Source organism: Athene noctua, chromosome 12 (genome assembly GCF_965140245.1).
Source record: "Athene noctua chromosome 12, bAthNoc1.hap1.1, whole genome shotgun sequence".
NCBI classification, from domain to species: Eukaryota; Metazoa; Chordata; class Aves; order Strigiformes; family Strigidae; genus Athene; species Athene noctua.
In genome coordinates this window covers 267-15,743 of record NC_134048.1, presented here as the reverse complement: position 1 = coordinate 15,743, position 15,477 = coordinate 267, and the positions used below count along the sequence as shown (strand labels likewise).

Sequence of the window (15,477 nt, the reverse complement as noted above, 5' to 3'; positions counted from 1 at the left end):
AACTTCCGTTATCAACCCCCAAAAACAGCTGGGGGGGGCGGGAATTGGGAGTCCTGTCACGGCCACAGCACTTCACCCCTCGGCTCTTAAAACCCCTGAGCCGGGAGGGCAGCAGAGGCAGAAGCCGCTCAGCTTTTTTTCTCCATCCAAACAGTTTAATTTTTTTTTTTTTTTTTTTTTTTTGTGTGTCCCCCCCACTCCAGTCCCAAATTTTGGAGGGTCCTGGCGACGCTTGGCACCCCTGGCTCTTTCTCCCAAGCAGCATCTGTGTAACTCTGGACTGAGCATCCCCAAAAAAACACCTCAACCCCTTATTCCTCCACAAAAGTATTTTTGGGGACCCCCCCAAACCTTCCTGCCTTCTCCTGCCCTCCACTGAGCTCTGACCCCCCCAGCCTGGTGGGGGATTGATGCACCCGGACGCTCCTGGATGAATTTCCAGAAGCTACGGAGCCCCTCGACAAGAGGAACTGCACTTGGTCGGGCGCGCGATGCAGCTTAATTAACTGGTTGTTAATTACTAACGAGGTATCGCCGCTCCAATATTTATAAAGAAGCGGCTCGGGAGGCAGGGGAGCGTTTCAGCGGGCTGGCTCCAGCGGGAGAGTTTCAAAAAGGTACCCCAAAAATACCCCCAAAAATGAGAAAATTGGGTTAATTAGGGATTTGTTACCAAAAATGCTCCATCCCTGGCAAAGCTGGGGGGTCGGGGGTTGCCGGGGTGTTTCCTGGTAGACAGGGGTCGATGCCAGCCTCCTCCTAGGGAATTATAACTCGGGGGTGTCCGTCTGACCCCCCCACTTTCCTCTGGGCGCTGCTGGTTCTGGGCACAGCCCCTCACCCTGCATCGGGGCTGGAGTTAATGAGAGCCAGGGGAGCCCCGGCGCTGGGAGGTAGCTGCTCCTGGTGGTTAATTAGCATTAATTATTCTTATTTGTAGTAGCCCATAGACAGGCGAGTGGGGCAGCGGGGTGGGGGCGGGTGCTGGACGGTTGGACGGACGGACGGACGGGGTCGGAACGGGGCGGTTCTGGGGTCCCCGTGGTGGGGGTGACTGTGGCCCCGGCTGCCTCGTGTAGCCAAAGGCCTGGGGAGGGGCACAGCCCCGGGGGGGTCCCTGTGGTTGGGGGCCTGGGGACAGTCCCCAGGGGGGACCCCCTTGCTTTGGGGGGATTCTGGGGGCACCCAGTGTTGTGCCTGGGGGCCCAGGGGGCCACCTGCTACTGCCCCCAAGGGTGCTGGGGGGCACCCACCGCCATGCCCAGAGGGGTCCGAAGGGGGGCACCCACTGCTGCGCCTGGGGGTGCTGGGAGGGCACCCGGCATATGTCTGGGGGTGCTGGGGGGCGCCCGCCACTACACTTGGGGGTGCTGGGGAGCGCCCACAGCCACACATTGGGGTCCTGGGCCACGGTGGCCGTGGCACGTGGGGCACATGGTGTCCCCGAGGCACCGAGCGTCACCGCGAGCAGCTCAGCCCCGCTGCCCCCCGTCCCCCTGCCAGCCCAGGGCCCTGGGGCGCAGCCGGCCACGTCGGGGACCATCCCAGTGACCCCAGGGCTGGTGACACCCCCCAGCAGTGTCACCGGGGTCAGTGACAGCAGCTGCAGCAGAGCCAGCTGCGGGGGCTGGGGGCCATGTCCCCCCCATGGTTCCCACCCCCCGGGGCTGCGCCGGGCTGTGGCACGGAGAAACTGAGGCACAGAGCAGCATGAGGGGGATGAGACCATCCGAGGGGGGGACTTGGTGGCAGCCCCCACTTCCTCTGCCACCGTGGTGCCGGGAGCGGCTCAGGCCAGCCTGGCGCTGCCATTTGTCTTCCCTGGTTAGCGCGAAGGGCTGGCGGGCACGTGGTGACGAGGCAGCTCCTTAACGAGGGAAGATGGATGGCACTGGGCGGCTCTGGCTGCAGGGGGAGGGACACGATGGCAGCAGAGCCCGGCACCAAAAAGCTTCCCCTCGTTCTCCCTCCCCCCTGCTTCTTCCTCCCTCCTCTTCCTCAGCATGACCCTCTGTGAGGCAACACCCCCTGGAGACTGGGACACTGTGACCCCCTGAGATTCACCGGGTGTCCTCCCCCAGGGATGGGGACCCTCGTGGTGGCGGGTTATACACAGGGTGAATATTAACAGGGTGATAGTGTTGGTGATGGCACGAGGGATACGGCTGCGTGGGTGAGAGCACGGGACCACCTGCTGGGACATCGGTAGGTTCCAGAGTTAACAGTGTCTGAGCACGCCATCGCAGGCTGCCTGTCGGCTCGGGGAGATGAGGAGAGGACCCTCCCCACCCAGCGTGAGCCAATTAAGAGCCCATTGTTGTCGGTTGTAATTAGGAGCATCTTCTCCCCAGCGAGTCGCTTTTGCATTTATTTCATTTGGGATTTTACCTGCCGGCTTGTCGCTGTCACCCAGCGCTGCGCGATCTCCCGGCAAGGCGCCGGCGGAGATTTGATTACCCAAATAATTCTGCAGTGGCAGCAGGCTCCAGCCACGGAGCTTCTTTGCCAGGCAGTTACGGCACCTCCGGCTCTGCCGGCACCTCCCGGCCTTGTCCTCTGGCACGGAGGAAACATTTCTCGGGGGGAGCATCCCGCCCCCCAGCAGGCTGGGATCAGGGTGAAGAGCGAGGCTTGTTTTGGGGGGATTTGAGCTCAGCCTCGCTACACGCTCATGGCCCACAGGGAGCTCATGGGAAGATGTGCAGGAGAATCAGGTTGGTTGGGGCCGGGCTGGGCTTGGAGACGCAGTCCTGTGTCCGAGCCGGGGTCCCACATCTGAGCCACGGTCCTGTGTCCGAATCCAGAGTCGGGGTCCCAGCTCAGAGCCACGGTCCCGCAGCTGCACTAGGTCAGGGTCCCGTGTCCGAGCCGGGGTCCCACATCCAAACCCGGAGATGGGGTCCCGTGTCTCAGCCGTGGTGCTGCATCCGAACCCAGGGTCGGGGTCCCGTGTCAGAGCTGTGGACTCACATCCAAACCCGAGACGGGGTCCCGTGTCTGAGCTGTGGGCCCGTGGCTGAATCTGAAACCGCGGCTCCATGTCTGAGCTGGGTCCCACATCCCCATCGGGAGACGGGATCCCGTGCCTGAGCTGTGGTGCTGCACCCCAGTCCGGAGCCGTGGTTCCGTGTCCGTGCCGGGGTCCCCCCCGTGCAGACCCAGAGCTGGGGCCTCGCCTCCGAGTCGTGGTGCCACACCCGAGCCTGGGCCTGTGGCCCCAAACCCAGCGCCAGGGCCCCAGCTCGGAGCCTGCCCGGTCAGGGAGAGGCTCCGGGCGGTGCTGGGGGCAGCCCCCTCCATCCGTGGTGCGTCACCCGTGGGGGGGGTCAGGGCACCCCACGCTGCCCCGGAGCTGGCGGGCGCTCTCCCTGGCTGCGGCTGAGCCGGGACCCCGGGTGTCCCGTGGGACCCGGGGCAGAGCCGTGCCCTGAGCCGGGTAACGCGGGTGTCCCCTGCGCAGGTGCGGGCCAGCGCCATCGCGCAGGACGCCGACCAGAACTACGACTACGCCAGCAACAGCGTCATCCTGCACCTGGACGCGGGGGACGAGGTCTTCATCAAGCTGGACGGGGGCAAAGCCCACGGCGGCAACAACAACAAGTACAGCACCTTCTCCGGCTTCATCATCTACTCGGACTGAACCCGCACCCACAGCGTCGCCCCACGGCCCCCCGGCCCCACGGCATCGCCCCATAGACCTCCAGCCCCACGGTATCCCCCAAAGACCGCCCAGCCCCACAGCGTCCCCCCACTGCCGCCCAGCCCTAGAGCCTCCCCTTTGCTACTGTCCAGCCCCACGGCATCCCCCCACAGCGATCTAGGCCATGTGCGGTGCCCCAAACCCCCCCTTTCCCATTAGCTCACCCCACAGCTGCTAATTCAAGGCTGGGGGCCCGCAGGGGGCTGGGGACCAGCAAGAGGCTGGGGGACCCCCCTGCGCTGCCCCACTGCGCCCCCATCCCCTGGCTGTGCTCCCCGCTTGGCCCCGTGGTGCCCCACTCCTCGCTGCCTCCCCACGCTCGGGGCAGTGCCGGGGCCGGGGGTCCCTGCTGGCGTGTATATATGTACAGGACGCGCAGATGTCTATACGGGTGCCCCCCTGTCCAGCCCCGTGCTGGGGGGCTGCGCTGGGGCAGGGGGGAGATGCCTTGCTGCCTGACCCCAGGGCTACCCCATGGTAAAGCAGAGCTGTGACCTCTCCCCGTCTGCTGTCTGTGTCCCCGCGTGGGGCAGAGCCAACATCCCCCAGCCCAGGGACAGGGTCCACCTGCCACCCCCCCAGTCGACCCCGCTTGACTTCCTGAACTGGCCCGGCCGGGGGTGCCGGGAGAGGCTCCCCTGTCCCCAAGCGCTGGCGTCTTCTCTGCCACCTCCAGTGCAGACAGTGGGGGTGCCACCGCCACCATGTCCCTGACCCAGAGCCCAGGTGGCCCCATGAGGGGTGTCCCCTCAGGTACATGCGTCCAGACTGCAGGGGGGGGGGACGTGGTCCAGCCCTGCAGAGCCATGAGGACCCTCTGACACGGTCACCTGTCAACGCTGCTTCGGTGCAGGCAGCGATTCATAGAAACAGACTCTACAACTGGAGTAGAGTTACACAGCAGGTATGTTTGTATGTTTACTCCGGCCGGGGTGCAAGGGGATTTCTCTGCAAAGCTTTCACCCCCACAGCACATTTTACCAAAAACTTACCAAGTGTGGATATCCATATTCATTGGATTACACAATACAAATATCCATGTGCATGAGTGAGGCTGGGTTGGCTCTAGATGCTGGTGTCAGCAGTTGATGTTCTCTGCCCATTGCCTCCTGGTGGGTGTCTCTGGGGTCTGTTGGAGGAAGGCTCACAGTCCTCCTCACCTTGTACTTTTCCTTGGAGCATATGCAGATTCTCTCAGACAATATCTTGAACAACAAGAGTGGTTTTCAGCTGGTTTACCAACTCTATCTTACCTAAAAGCACCAGTAGATCAGTTTCTACTGCCGATACGTGGCTGTCTACCCACTACAAAGACTCAACTTGTCAGAACCCATCTGCTTTCCAAGGACATGGCTCCTATTTTTGCCAAACATAGTAGTTCTTGGTAAGTTTCCACAGAAAATGCTTTGTTTAGATGCACACAGTAGCCCTTGGTAAGCTTCAACAGAACAGTCAGGGCAAGCAGGATTCTTAAGCAATATTCAGAAATTATTTTAAGTTGCTCTAAGCTGTTATAAGTAAATCAGTTTCAAAGCACGGGATCATTTCCTTGTATCAGCAGGACGCCGCCCAATTCGATGAGCCCCTGCGGTGGGGTCAGAGGACAGGAGCCGCTGGGGCCCCCTGGGTGGCCCTGGGGACAGGGTGCACGGGTGGGTGGGTGTCCCCCGGCGGTACCGGGGCTCGTTTCTCAGCACCAATTCCCCGGGAGCAGCAGCGGCCGGGCAGCGGGAGCTGCTCAGGGCCGGGGCTGTCAGCTCGGAGCTGGGAGGAGAAGGCTGCCACTGCGGCTCGCTGTGGCTGGCAGCAGGCGGCGACTCCGCGCCCCTCAGCCCTGCCGGGCCCTTGGCTGGGCTCTCTCCGCTGGACAGCGCTCGGGCCGCCGGTTCTCCCGGCCGCAGGGGGCCGCCACGGCCGGGACGGCGACGGGGAGGGGGGAAAGATGGCGGCCAGGTCGGGGCCGCGGGACTACCGCTCCCATGGTGCAGCGCGCCGGGCGGACAGCCAATGGGAGGGCGAGGCGGGAAGAGCGGCCAATGAGGAGCGAGGGCGGGAAGAGCGGCCAATGAGGAGCGAGGGCGTGAAGAGCGGCCAATGAGGAGCGAGGGCGGGGCCTGCGCGGCCGTTGGCAGCGGAGCGGCGGGAGGGTCCGTTGAGGCGTTGGGTGCGCGGGGGGGAGGAGCGGGAGCGCGGGGGGCAGGTCTGGGGCCCTGGGGGCGGGTCTGGGGCCCTGGGGGCGGGTCTGGGGCCCTGGGGTGGGCGGGCCGGGGCTCGGAGGGGTGGGGAGGGCTGGGAGTGCCTGCGGGGCCGGGGGAGGCGGTGTGGGGGGCCGGGGGCCTTAGGAAGGGCCTTGGGTGGGCAGAACGAGGGGCCCGAGGGAGGCTGGGGGGGCTCGAAGGTGGCAGCGTGGAGGGGGGGGCGGGCTACAGAGGCCCGAAGGGGAGGGGGTGGGACGGCGTCCCTGGAGGGGGCGGGCAGGGCTGTGGGAGGGGGTTGTGGGGGCCTGAAGGGGGTGTGGGGCCGTGAGAGGGGCTGCAGGGACCAGAGGGGGGTGTAGGCCGGGGGGGACGGGGCTGAAGGGGTCGGGCCGTGGGCGGGTGTTAACGGCAGCTCTGGGGGCACCAGCGGGGGTCAGGACAGGGAGGGGGTGCGAGGCCTTGCCCAGCTGTGGGCTCCCCTCCACCCCCTCAGCCTCAGCTGACCCATTCCCCCCCACCCCCCCCCACAGTGCGTGAGGCCCTTGGGACGTTGGAGCCCGGTGCCGTTGTTCTCCAGGCAGTGCCGCGCCCCCATCGCAGCACCCCCCTGTCACCATGATGCTGGGGCCCCCGCCCCAGGAGGGCTCTGTGGCTGTTGTGGTGTGTGTGCGGCCCCGCGCTTCCTGTGAGCGAGAGCGGGCCGCACGCCCCGTCCTGCATGTCGTTGACCAGCACATCCTCGTCTTCAACCCTGAAGAGCACAGTGGCCCCCCCAGCAGTGTGCTGCCCACTCACGGGCCGAAGCACCACAGCAAGGACCTGAAGTTTGTCTTTGACCGAGTTTTTGGGGAGGGGGCCACGCAGGAGGAGGTGTTCCAGCACACCACCCACGCGTTGTTGGACAGCGTCCTCAATGGCTACAACTGCTCCGGTAAGACCCGGAGGGTCCTCCTTTGATCAGAAACCCGAATAATCCAGGATAATAAAGATCTTGAAGCTCCTCCTGTCCAACCACAAACTTCACACTGACCGTTCCCGACTCCACCAGATCCCTCAGTGCTGGCTCAGCCCGACTCTTCAACCCCTCTAGGGATGGGGACTCCCCCCCTGCCCTGGGCAGCCCATTCCAACGACCAACAGCCCCTTCTGCAAAGAAAAACTTCTAAAATCCTTGCAGGAGCTCCTGTCCCATCTGCTCCCAGGCAGGGTGGACTCAGTGGAGCTGTTCATTTATTGTGGAAGCCCTAAGCAGCTGGGGATATGAGGGTACACAACAGCAACACGCAAACATGCAGCCTGAAACTTGGTGCTGGCACCAAGCTGGTGTGACTGTGAGTGTGATCGGGACAGGGACGATCCTGACATGGAAATGTCGAATCTCCCCCTGGGGAGCAATGAGGAGAAGCAAAACCTGAATAAGAGCAACTTCCGGAGTCACAGGATGGTTTGGGTTGGAAGGAACCTTGAAAGATAATCCAGTCCAACCCTCCTGTGATGGGCAGGGACATGTGTCACTAAATCTGGTTGCCCAAAGCCCCGTCCAACCTGGCCTTGAACCCTGCCGGGGGGGGGCAGCCACAGCTGCTCTGTGCAGCCTGTGCCAGGGCCTCACCCCCCTCACAGGGAAGAATTTTTGCCTTACGTCCAGTCTAAACCTGCCCTCTGTCACTTAAAAGCCGTCGCCCCTTGTCCTGTCACTGCAGGCCCTGGTAAAAAGTCTTTCTCCGACTTTCCTACAAGCCTCTTTCTATACATTGAGAGGCCTCAGTAAGGTCTCCCCGAGCCTCCTCCTCTCCAGGCTGAGCACCCCCAGCTCTCAGCCTCTCCCCGCAGCAGCGCTGTCCCAGCCCTCAGACCGTTCCCGTGGCCTCTGGCCCCGCTCCCACAGGTCCATGTCTGTCCTGTGCTGGGGACCCCAGAACTGGACGCAGGGCTCCAGGGGGAAAAGGATTTGTGGGGAGGAAATGGTGAGGAGGGACCTGGCTGGGCTGGAAAAGCAGGAACAGTGGGAGGATGAAGACAGAGGAGTGCAAAGTCTCCCAAGTTGGGTCTGGGGCTGCATCTGCAGGGACATTTCTAGCTCGGACAGAGATGTAGGTAGACTGGATGCAGGTAGAGTTGAGGATTTCCAAAGGAGGGCCCCAGAGATGAGCCAAGGGCTGGACAGAGAGGGGAGACTGAAGGAGATGGGTCTCTTCTCCCTGGAGAGGAGAAGAGTCCGGGGCGAACCTCATCCGTTTTTGAGGACTTAAAGGGCAGCTTTGGAGAGGATGGGGGCTCTCTGGTCACAAGTTGAAGACAAGGGGCAGCAGGGACATGTTGAACCAGGAGAGGTTTCATCTCAGTAGAAGACATTTTTTACAGTGAGGACATTCACTGGCACAGCCTCCCCAGGGGCATAGTGGAGTCCCAAGGGCTGGGGGTGTTCAAGATGCCATTGGACAGGGTGCACGATGATCTCATCTGGGCTCCCCTTCCCACAAAAGCTCAGACCAGACGATCTCTCCAGGTTCCTCACAGCCTGGGTGTGCTGTGGTTCTGTGATGCTGGGGGCCACAGCGGTGCTGGAGGGGATGGAGGTGGGCGTTGGGGCAGAAATGAGGCTGGGCAGGTGCTTTCCAGGCATTCTGAGGGACAAGGATGACATGCTCTCCGCTCTGCTAGGGTGGGAAGGATGGCGAGAAATCAGGTGGATCTGTGGCGCAAAGAGCCCCTTGCTTTTGCCATCCCTTCGCAGCCCGAATCGCGGTGAGGGGCAGAGCTTTGGGAGGATGCTGGGTTTGGGAGCGGGATCTGGGGTGAAGCAGACACATCTTGGGGTGCTTTGGGGTTTGCCGTGCCCCTTGTGAGCATGCCGCAGGCTGGCAGCTCTGTAAAGCCAGGTCTGAAAGCTCCTTGCTGGGTCTGAAAGCTCCTCGCCTGCCGCCGCAGCCCCCCGTGCTGTTGGCAGGCTGTCAGCAGACGAGCGGCTTAACGAGCACATCACTTGTGTGAGGCAGCACCGTGCGGGAGAGGCTGCTCTCCTGTCTAATCATGTGCCGGGCCGGGCACTGGGACCGGAGGATGCTATTCCTGGCTCTCCGGCATGCTCTGCGAGCTGCTGAAGGCTGCCTCTGTCACTGTGCCCACCTGGCAGGCACGTCTCGTGTCTCTATCTGCATAAAATAACTCCAGGATCCTCAAACGAGAGTTGCCAAGCCCCGAGTGCTGCTATTGGGGGGACGGGCTGAGGCTCTCTGGGTTAGTGTGTCCTGCTCTGATGGTGACGCTTCAAAGAGTGTTGAAAGGGGGGGTGGGGGGGTGAGATGAATTACCAGGTCTGGAAGAAGAAACGCCTTCTGGGGAGAGGTGGGGGAATGGGGCTGCTCGGCTTGTTAAAAAGAAGGTTCAGGGGTGACTGGAGCATCCAAGCACGTGATGGTTTGGGGACTCGTTCTGTCTCTGCTAAATGAGAGAGGCTGCAGTGAGAAAAAAAACTGCACTGAGGGGTCGAGTGGCAAACGCGGAGGGGAATTGGCTTTGGCTTCTCTCTGCAAAGGCTGTGAGCAGCCCCCGCCGCAGGGGTTGCTGCGGGAAGCTCTCCTCTCCGGCAAGGAGTGCACTTACCGCAGCTCCTGTTAATTAACGATCGTTGCAACCCTCCACCCTTTCTCTTCCCAGTGTTTGCCTACGGTGCGACAGGAGCAGGGAAAACCTACACCATGCTGGGCTCGGAGGAAAGCCCTGGCATCATGTACCTCACCATGGTGGAGCTGTACAAGAGGATCGAGGCCAGGCAAGAGGAGAAGAGCTGTGAGGTGCTCGTCTCCTACCAGGAGGTACGCCGCGTCCGAGCCGGGTCCCCTCCTGCCTCCGGGTCACCGTGACTAGGACCTGGGGTTGATCCAGACCCTGCAGTGCCACACTCAGGGTACCCGCTGCACTGACAGCTGTGCCCGGTGTCCCCAGGGCAGCCTTAGAGCCTGGCTGGAAGCAGGCTCACCCACCCAGTTTGGAGAACTGGTGCTGCTGGTTTCTCCCACCTGGACCCTGGGGCATTTTCTGCTCCTTGCCGTGGTCCCCGAGCGACGAGGGCTTCCTGGCTTTGGAGGAGTGGTGGCGCGGTGACTTGCCAGTGAAGCCCTCCCAAGCTCTCCTCTGCATTGAGAGCCCCCTCAGCTGCTCTTGGTGTAACGAGGCCCCAGAGGTGGCATCAGGGGGACACCAGGTTGTGCGTGACACTGGGGCACAAAGTTCCTCTCCCTGCTCCCCGTTGGGTAACCAAACCTCAGCCTTCCGTGGCGTTCCCTGCTCCAGGTGTACAACGAACAGATTCATGACCTGCTGGAGCCCAAGGGCCCTCTGGCCATCCGGGAGGATCCTGAGAAAGGAGTCGTGGTTCAGGGTCTCTCCTTCCACCAGGTGGGTAGAGAAATGGGCACAAGGTCTGGGCACCGCTGCGCCTGCACCAGTTCTGACAGCGGATGCGTGTCCCGGGGCCGTGGGGGGTGTGAGGGCGCGGGGGTGCCATCTGCGCGGCTCCTGGCGGACAGCAAACGCCACCCTGAGCTGAGACGAGCCCCGCGGAGCTGCAGGATGCCTCAGCCTACGCCGCCGTGGCTGCTGGGTGCTGGGTTGTCTCGGTGCTTGCGTACGGGCTGCGCTGACGCCCGCCCTCTGCCCGTTCTCTCCCAGCCCGCGTCGGCAGAGCAGCTGCTGGAGATGTTGGCCAACGGCAACAGGAACCGGACGCAGCATCCCACCGACGCCAACAGCACCTCCTCCCGCTCGCACGCCATCTTCCAGGTGAGGGCTGCGGGTTGCAGTGTCGCTCGGGATTTGTGCTGAGAAGGGGGCGAGGGAGCCAGCCTGTGCCAGGACCCGGGGTTCCTGCCCCTGCTCCTGCTGTGCCACAGGAAAAATCGGTGGGTCCTGGCCCTGAGAAGAGAGGTGTGGGTCTGGGCAGGCCAGTAGCCAGCACTGCAGCAGGACAGCACACACTGGTCACGCTGGTGGCCACGTCTCCCAGACAGCCCCAGACTCCCAGCTTGGTGTTAGGGGTCCCAAGGGCTGAAATTTCCCTTTGTGCTTTTGTCTCTTGTCAACTCAGCGTGTGGGAGCTGCACCTAAAACCTTCCTCAGAGCAAAGGGGCCGCGTATCGCTGGCTCCTGCTTGTGCCTCCCCCCAGGTGCCGCAGGCAGGCAGTGTGCTCCGTCGTGTCTCCCCCGGCTCTGAGCCGGGAATTCCGCTCCCCCGGGGCTCTGTGAATTTGCTCCCCGGTTTCTCGGTGCTCTCCTACACAAACCTGCCAGTTGATTTCAATTCCAGCCAGGCCCTTCCCCGAATTAGCAGGGCCGTCACGGCTGCGTGGGGAGACAGAGGGCTCTGACTGCAATTTCATTCTGAACCTGGTGCCTTGCCCGTTGCTGCTTGCAGGGGGAAGTCCAGGTGTCTGGATGCTTTCCCAGCCGGGCTTGTCACTGGGTGCTGGATTCCCGCCTGCCGTGAATCCATGAGCTGTGCTGGAACTCTGCCCTGCCCGGCAGGCAAACCACAGTCTGGTGAGGATGCAGGATCGGTTACCAGCCTCCAGCATCTATCTCTGTGGCACCTCCAGGCCATGCAGGAGCCGCTCCTGGGGGGCTGAGGGGTTTCCAGGGCGGTGGGGGAAGTGTTTGCTCCTCCTGGGAGATCTTGAGAGATGCTGAAGGGGAAGTTACGGAGCAGTGCTGTGGGTGACTCTCAGTGGCTGTGTCCCTCCTCGCCTGCACCAGCTGGGAACTGGGCTGGGCACCGCCAGCCCTGCTTGGATGCCTCCCTGGGGCACTGCGAGGCTGTGTCTGGGGGCTTGCAGCCCCCACTGGCATATGAGATTTCTGGAAAAACCCACAGTCGGAGTCAGGGCTGGGGCTGCCACCGTGCATGAGCACATCCTGGATGATGCCAGGGCTTTGGGTTGGGGTGTTGCCCTTCAGGGACGCGACCAGCTGTACCCCACTCGCTCACCAAGTGCAGGAGACGCTGATTATTTTCCGCAGCTCTGTCCCGTCTTGCGAGATCCCTTCCGTGGCTTTGCTGCTCAAGTCATCGCCGAGTTTTTGCTTGTCTTCTCAGCATGCTGGGCCCCTCCTTTCCTGCCGCTCGATCTCACGCCTGCGTGATCCGCTCTGCCATCGTTTCACAAACATTGAAACCGGTGATGCTGGCTCCAACCAGCAGCCCCACGAGCCTGGTGGAGCTGCAGCCTCACCCACCTCTGTCCTCGCAGATCTACGTGAAGCAGCAGGACTGCACTGGCGGCCTCGCTGGCGACCTGCGAGTGGCCAAGATGAGCCTGATCGACCTGGCAGGCTCGGAGCGAGCTTCGGTCGCCAACACCAAGGGAGAGCGGCTCCGGGAGGGCGCCAACATCAACCGCTCGCTGCTGGCCCTCATCAACGTCATCAACGCCTTGGCTGAGGCAAAGGTAACGCTGCTCCTCGCGTGGCCCCGCCGGGGTGGGCGGGTGAGCGCGGTGTCCTCCGGGGATGGTTCTGCCCGCGCGGTGAGGGTGGCAGCCTGGGCTGGGCTCCGAGAGGTGCCGTGGGATGAGGGTGGCCGCGCCCTTGCGGCACAGATTTGGAGCTGAGCAGAGCCTTGATCTCTCGGTACAGAGCAGGAAAAGCCACATCCCGTACCGGGACAGCAAGCTCACACGCCTGCTGAAGGACTCCATCGGCGGCCACTGCCGCACCATCATGATCGCCGCCGTGAGTCCCTCCGTCCTGGCCTACGAGGACACCTACAACACCCTCAAGTACGCCGGCCGGGCCAAGGAGATCAAGGTGTCGGTGAGGATCTGGCGTTGCGGCGGTGATCTGCTCTGTGTTTGGGAGCGGCTGGGGATGGCTGGGAAGGAGCCTGGTTTGAGGGGCGGAGGTTAGTGGGTGCCTCCCTTATCCAGCTTGAGTTTTCCAGCCCTGGGGGTGCCGCTCTGGGCAGACAGCAGCGGATGAAGCTGCAGACAGTGTGTGCCCTGTCTTCGTGTAAAGCTCCTCAGCCCAGCACCCAGAAAGGCTTGTGACTGCGGCAGCAGGTCCCTGAGCGCAGCTCCTGTCCACTGCAGCCACCCTGGGGCTCCCTGGGGAGCCTGGAGGAGGCTGAGCAGCTCCAGCACTGGGAGAGAGGTACGTGCAGCCCCAGTGCTGCTTTAACCTCTGCCTTGGCCCTGTCTCTGCAGCTGAAGAGCAACGTGACCAGCTCTGACGGCCACGTTAGTAAATACGCCGTCACCTGCGAGCGGCTGAGAGCGGAGGTGAGATGCTGGCGGGGAGGGGAGGGCTCTCGCTTTAGCTGTGGTTTGCTGGGGACGTGGAGCTCTGAGCTCCTGGGCTCGTGAAACCATCTGAGCAAGAGCTGATCCTTCCTCGCAGGTGGCAGATCTGCGGGCGAAGCTCCGGGTCTATGAGGACGCTGCCCGGGAGTCACAGAACCAGGCTCTGGCGCCGCTGGCTCCCTCCGGCTTCCCAGAGGGGCTGCCCAGGTGAGGCTGGTGGGGAGCAGGGACAGAGCTTGGTGGGACCTCCTGGTGTGCCCCGAGCCTGTGGGGTTTTAGTGCTGGTCAGAGCCCAGGTGTCCATTAGAAAGCAGAGGAGCTTCTTTACTGGTGTGCACGTCACCTCGACTGGGCTCGGGGGCAGTTATGAGCGTGGCAGAGCACAGTGCACAAAGCTGGGCTGCAAAGGCCTAATCCTCTTCTCCTTGATCCATCCCAAAACTTCTTGGGCAAAGTGACAGCTTCCCCAGAGGATCTTCTCTGGCTCAGTGGCTGCTTCTCTGCCTTCTGCAGGTTGGAGGAAGCTGTCCCACAGACCAGCGTGGCTCAGAGGGGGAGTGATGGAGAGCAGCAGGAGCTGGGAGCTGGACAGTCTGTTGGGATGCCAATGGAGCTGGAGGAGGAGGTGAGAGAAGGGGTGCTGTGATGAGTGGGGCCTGGTGGGGGGCTCACATACCCTCGTGGGGTACCCTGGGCACGCTGGGAGAGGGCAGGAACTCACCCGGTCCACGGGCTCCTGGCTCAGCGTGTGGGGGGCTGTGGACTGCTGGCAAAACCCCTTAACTTCCCAGCTAACGGGGAATTTGGGGAACAAACTCATCTCAGAGATGGGCTAATGCTGCGCTTTTGGGTGATTGCTCCAGGCTCCAGAGGAAAGGCCTCCCAGCAGCCCCAGAGCAGCCCACCAGGCAGACGTCCAGCTGGAAGGGAAGACACCAAGGTGCCTTCTGCAGGGGTTGTCTGGCAGCCGGGCAGAGACGTGAGTGTCCTCGTGTCGTTCCCACATGTTGCTTCCTCATGTTTGCCTGCGGAGGACGGGCTGCCCACCCTCCTGTTGCATCCTGTAGCCATCCTAAGGGCTGTCCAGAAGGACGTGGGACCAGGTCTTTGTCTGCAGATGACAGCCGGCCCTGTAAAATAAGGGATTTGGCTCCTGGAGATCTAATCCCATGGGATAGTCTCTCCTGGAAATGCAGCAGTGAAGGTTTCCAGGCACAGCCACCGTGTGAGCCTTAAGTGCGCATTGTTAGTCCTGAAATTACCTCTGCGAAGTCTTTCCTCTTGCCGCTGCTCCCCCGGGCCCTGCCCTGGCAGGGCTCCCGTGGCACCATCTGCTGATGTCTCTGCCCCAAGCATCTTGGCAGAATGAACCTCTTTGGAAAGGCCTCTTGAGGGAGGCTGGCCTTGACGTGTGCCTGGATCTGTCTGCCTCTGCCGGAGCTGACAAGTGTCTGAAGCCCGGCAGAGCCTGCAGGTGCCGTTTTGTCCCTGTAACTAACAGGTAAACACACAACTCACAGCTCGGGTTGTCCAGGAAGAGATTTACAACTTGGGTATCTCTCGACTTCAGTTTGCCTCTCTTGCCCCAAAACTCTGCTAACAGGCTCTGCCCCGCCCAAGGAGGTGTCTCAGAGGTGACGCTGGTGCTGCTGGGCCTCCGTTACTGGTGACGCTGGCTCACGCTCGCCTGCTAACTGGTTCTTGGGTCTGTCTCTCTCTGTCCCAGGCTCCTGGCTGCCGTCCTGAACGTTGCCCGAAAGCAATACGCCCTCCTGAAGGCTGCCGCCCTCCTCACTCCTGCCATGGTCTCCGAATTTGAGGACCTGGAGCGCCTGGTCAGTCAGGAGGCTGGTGTAAGCGGGGAGCAAGCCACGTCTGCAAAGGGAGCCGCAGAGATCGGCGGGGCCAGCCCTGCCCAGAGGATGCAGCAGGGCTGTGAGGGTGAGAAGCTGGGGCCGTCGGTGCTGCCCCCTCTCTTTTGTCTCGGTGTGCGCTGGAGGAGCCGGTGGCGGGGGGGCAGCTCCCAGCTGTGGGCACAGGGCAGGGAGATGAGTTTCTCCTGACTCCTCCTGACGTGGCACCCAGCGGGTTCTGCCCAGAGCGGCTGCAGCCTCGCTTTGTAGAGCGACTGGGGCTGGCCAGCACCGCCGGGAGCCCGGGGCACGGCCGGAGCCAGGAGCAGCCCTTGTCTCCGGGGAGCTCAGCATGTGTGTGCGAGTCAGCATAAACGTGAGGGATATTTCTGCTCCTGGAGACCAAAACAGCAGTTCTGATCCTCATTTGT

General features: G+C 62.5%; 1 protein-coding gene across 1 annotated transcript; it reads left to right on the top strand.

Annotated features, from left to right (window-relative positions):
* Positions 1-5,555: 5,555 nt before the first annotated feature.
* LOC141965209 (kinesin-like protein KIF18B) lies at positions 5,556-15,256 on the top strand. Its single transcript, XM_074916459.1, has 12 exons — positions 5,556-5,847; positions 6,429-6,829; positions 9,559-9,716; positions 10,195-10,299; positions 10,573-10,683; positions 12,147-12,344; positions 12,532-12,708; positions 13,098-13,172; positions 13,291-13,400; positions 13,707-13,818; positions 14,057-14,172; positions 14,920-15,256. Exons 2-12 carry the CDS (start codon positions 6,514-6,516, stop codon positions 15,254-15,256), a joined length of 1,815 nt encoding a protein of 604 aa, XP_074772560.1. The 5' UTR covers positions 5,556-5,847; positions 6,429-6,513.
* Positions 15,257-15,477: the final 221 nt, after the last annotated feature.

Coding starts and splice junctions, on each gene's coding strand:
- LOC141965209 (XM_074916459.1), top strand. CDS start 6,514: ATGATGCTGGGGCCCCCGCCCCAGGAGGGCTCTGTGGCTGTTGTGGTG. Junction 13,819..14,056: donor CAATGGAGCTGGAGGAGGAG/GTGAGAGAAGGG, acceptor TGATTGCTCCAG/GCTCCAGAGGAAAGGCCTCC. Junction 14,173..14,919: donor TCTGGCAGCCGGGCAGAGAC/GTGAGTGTCCTC, acceptor TCTCTGTCCCAG/GCTCCTGGCTGCCGTCCTGA.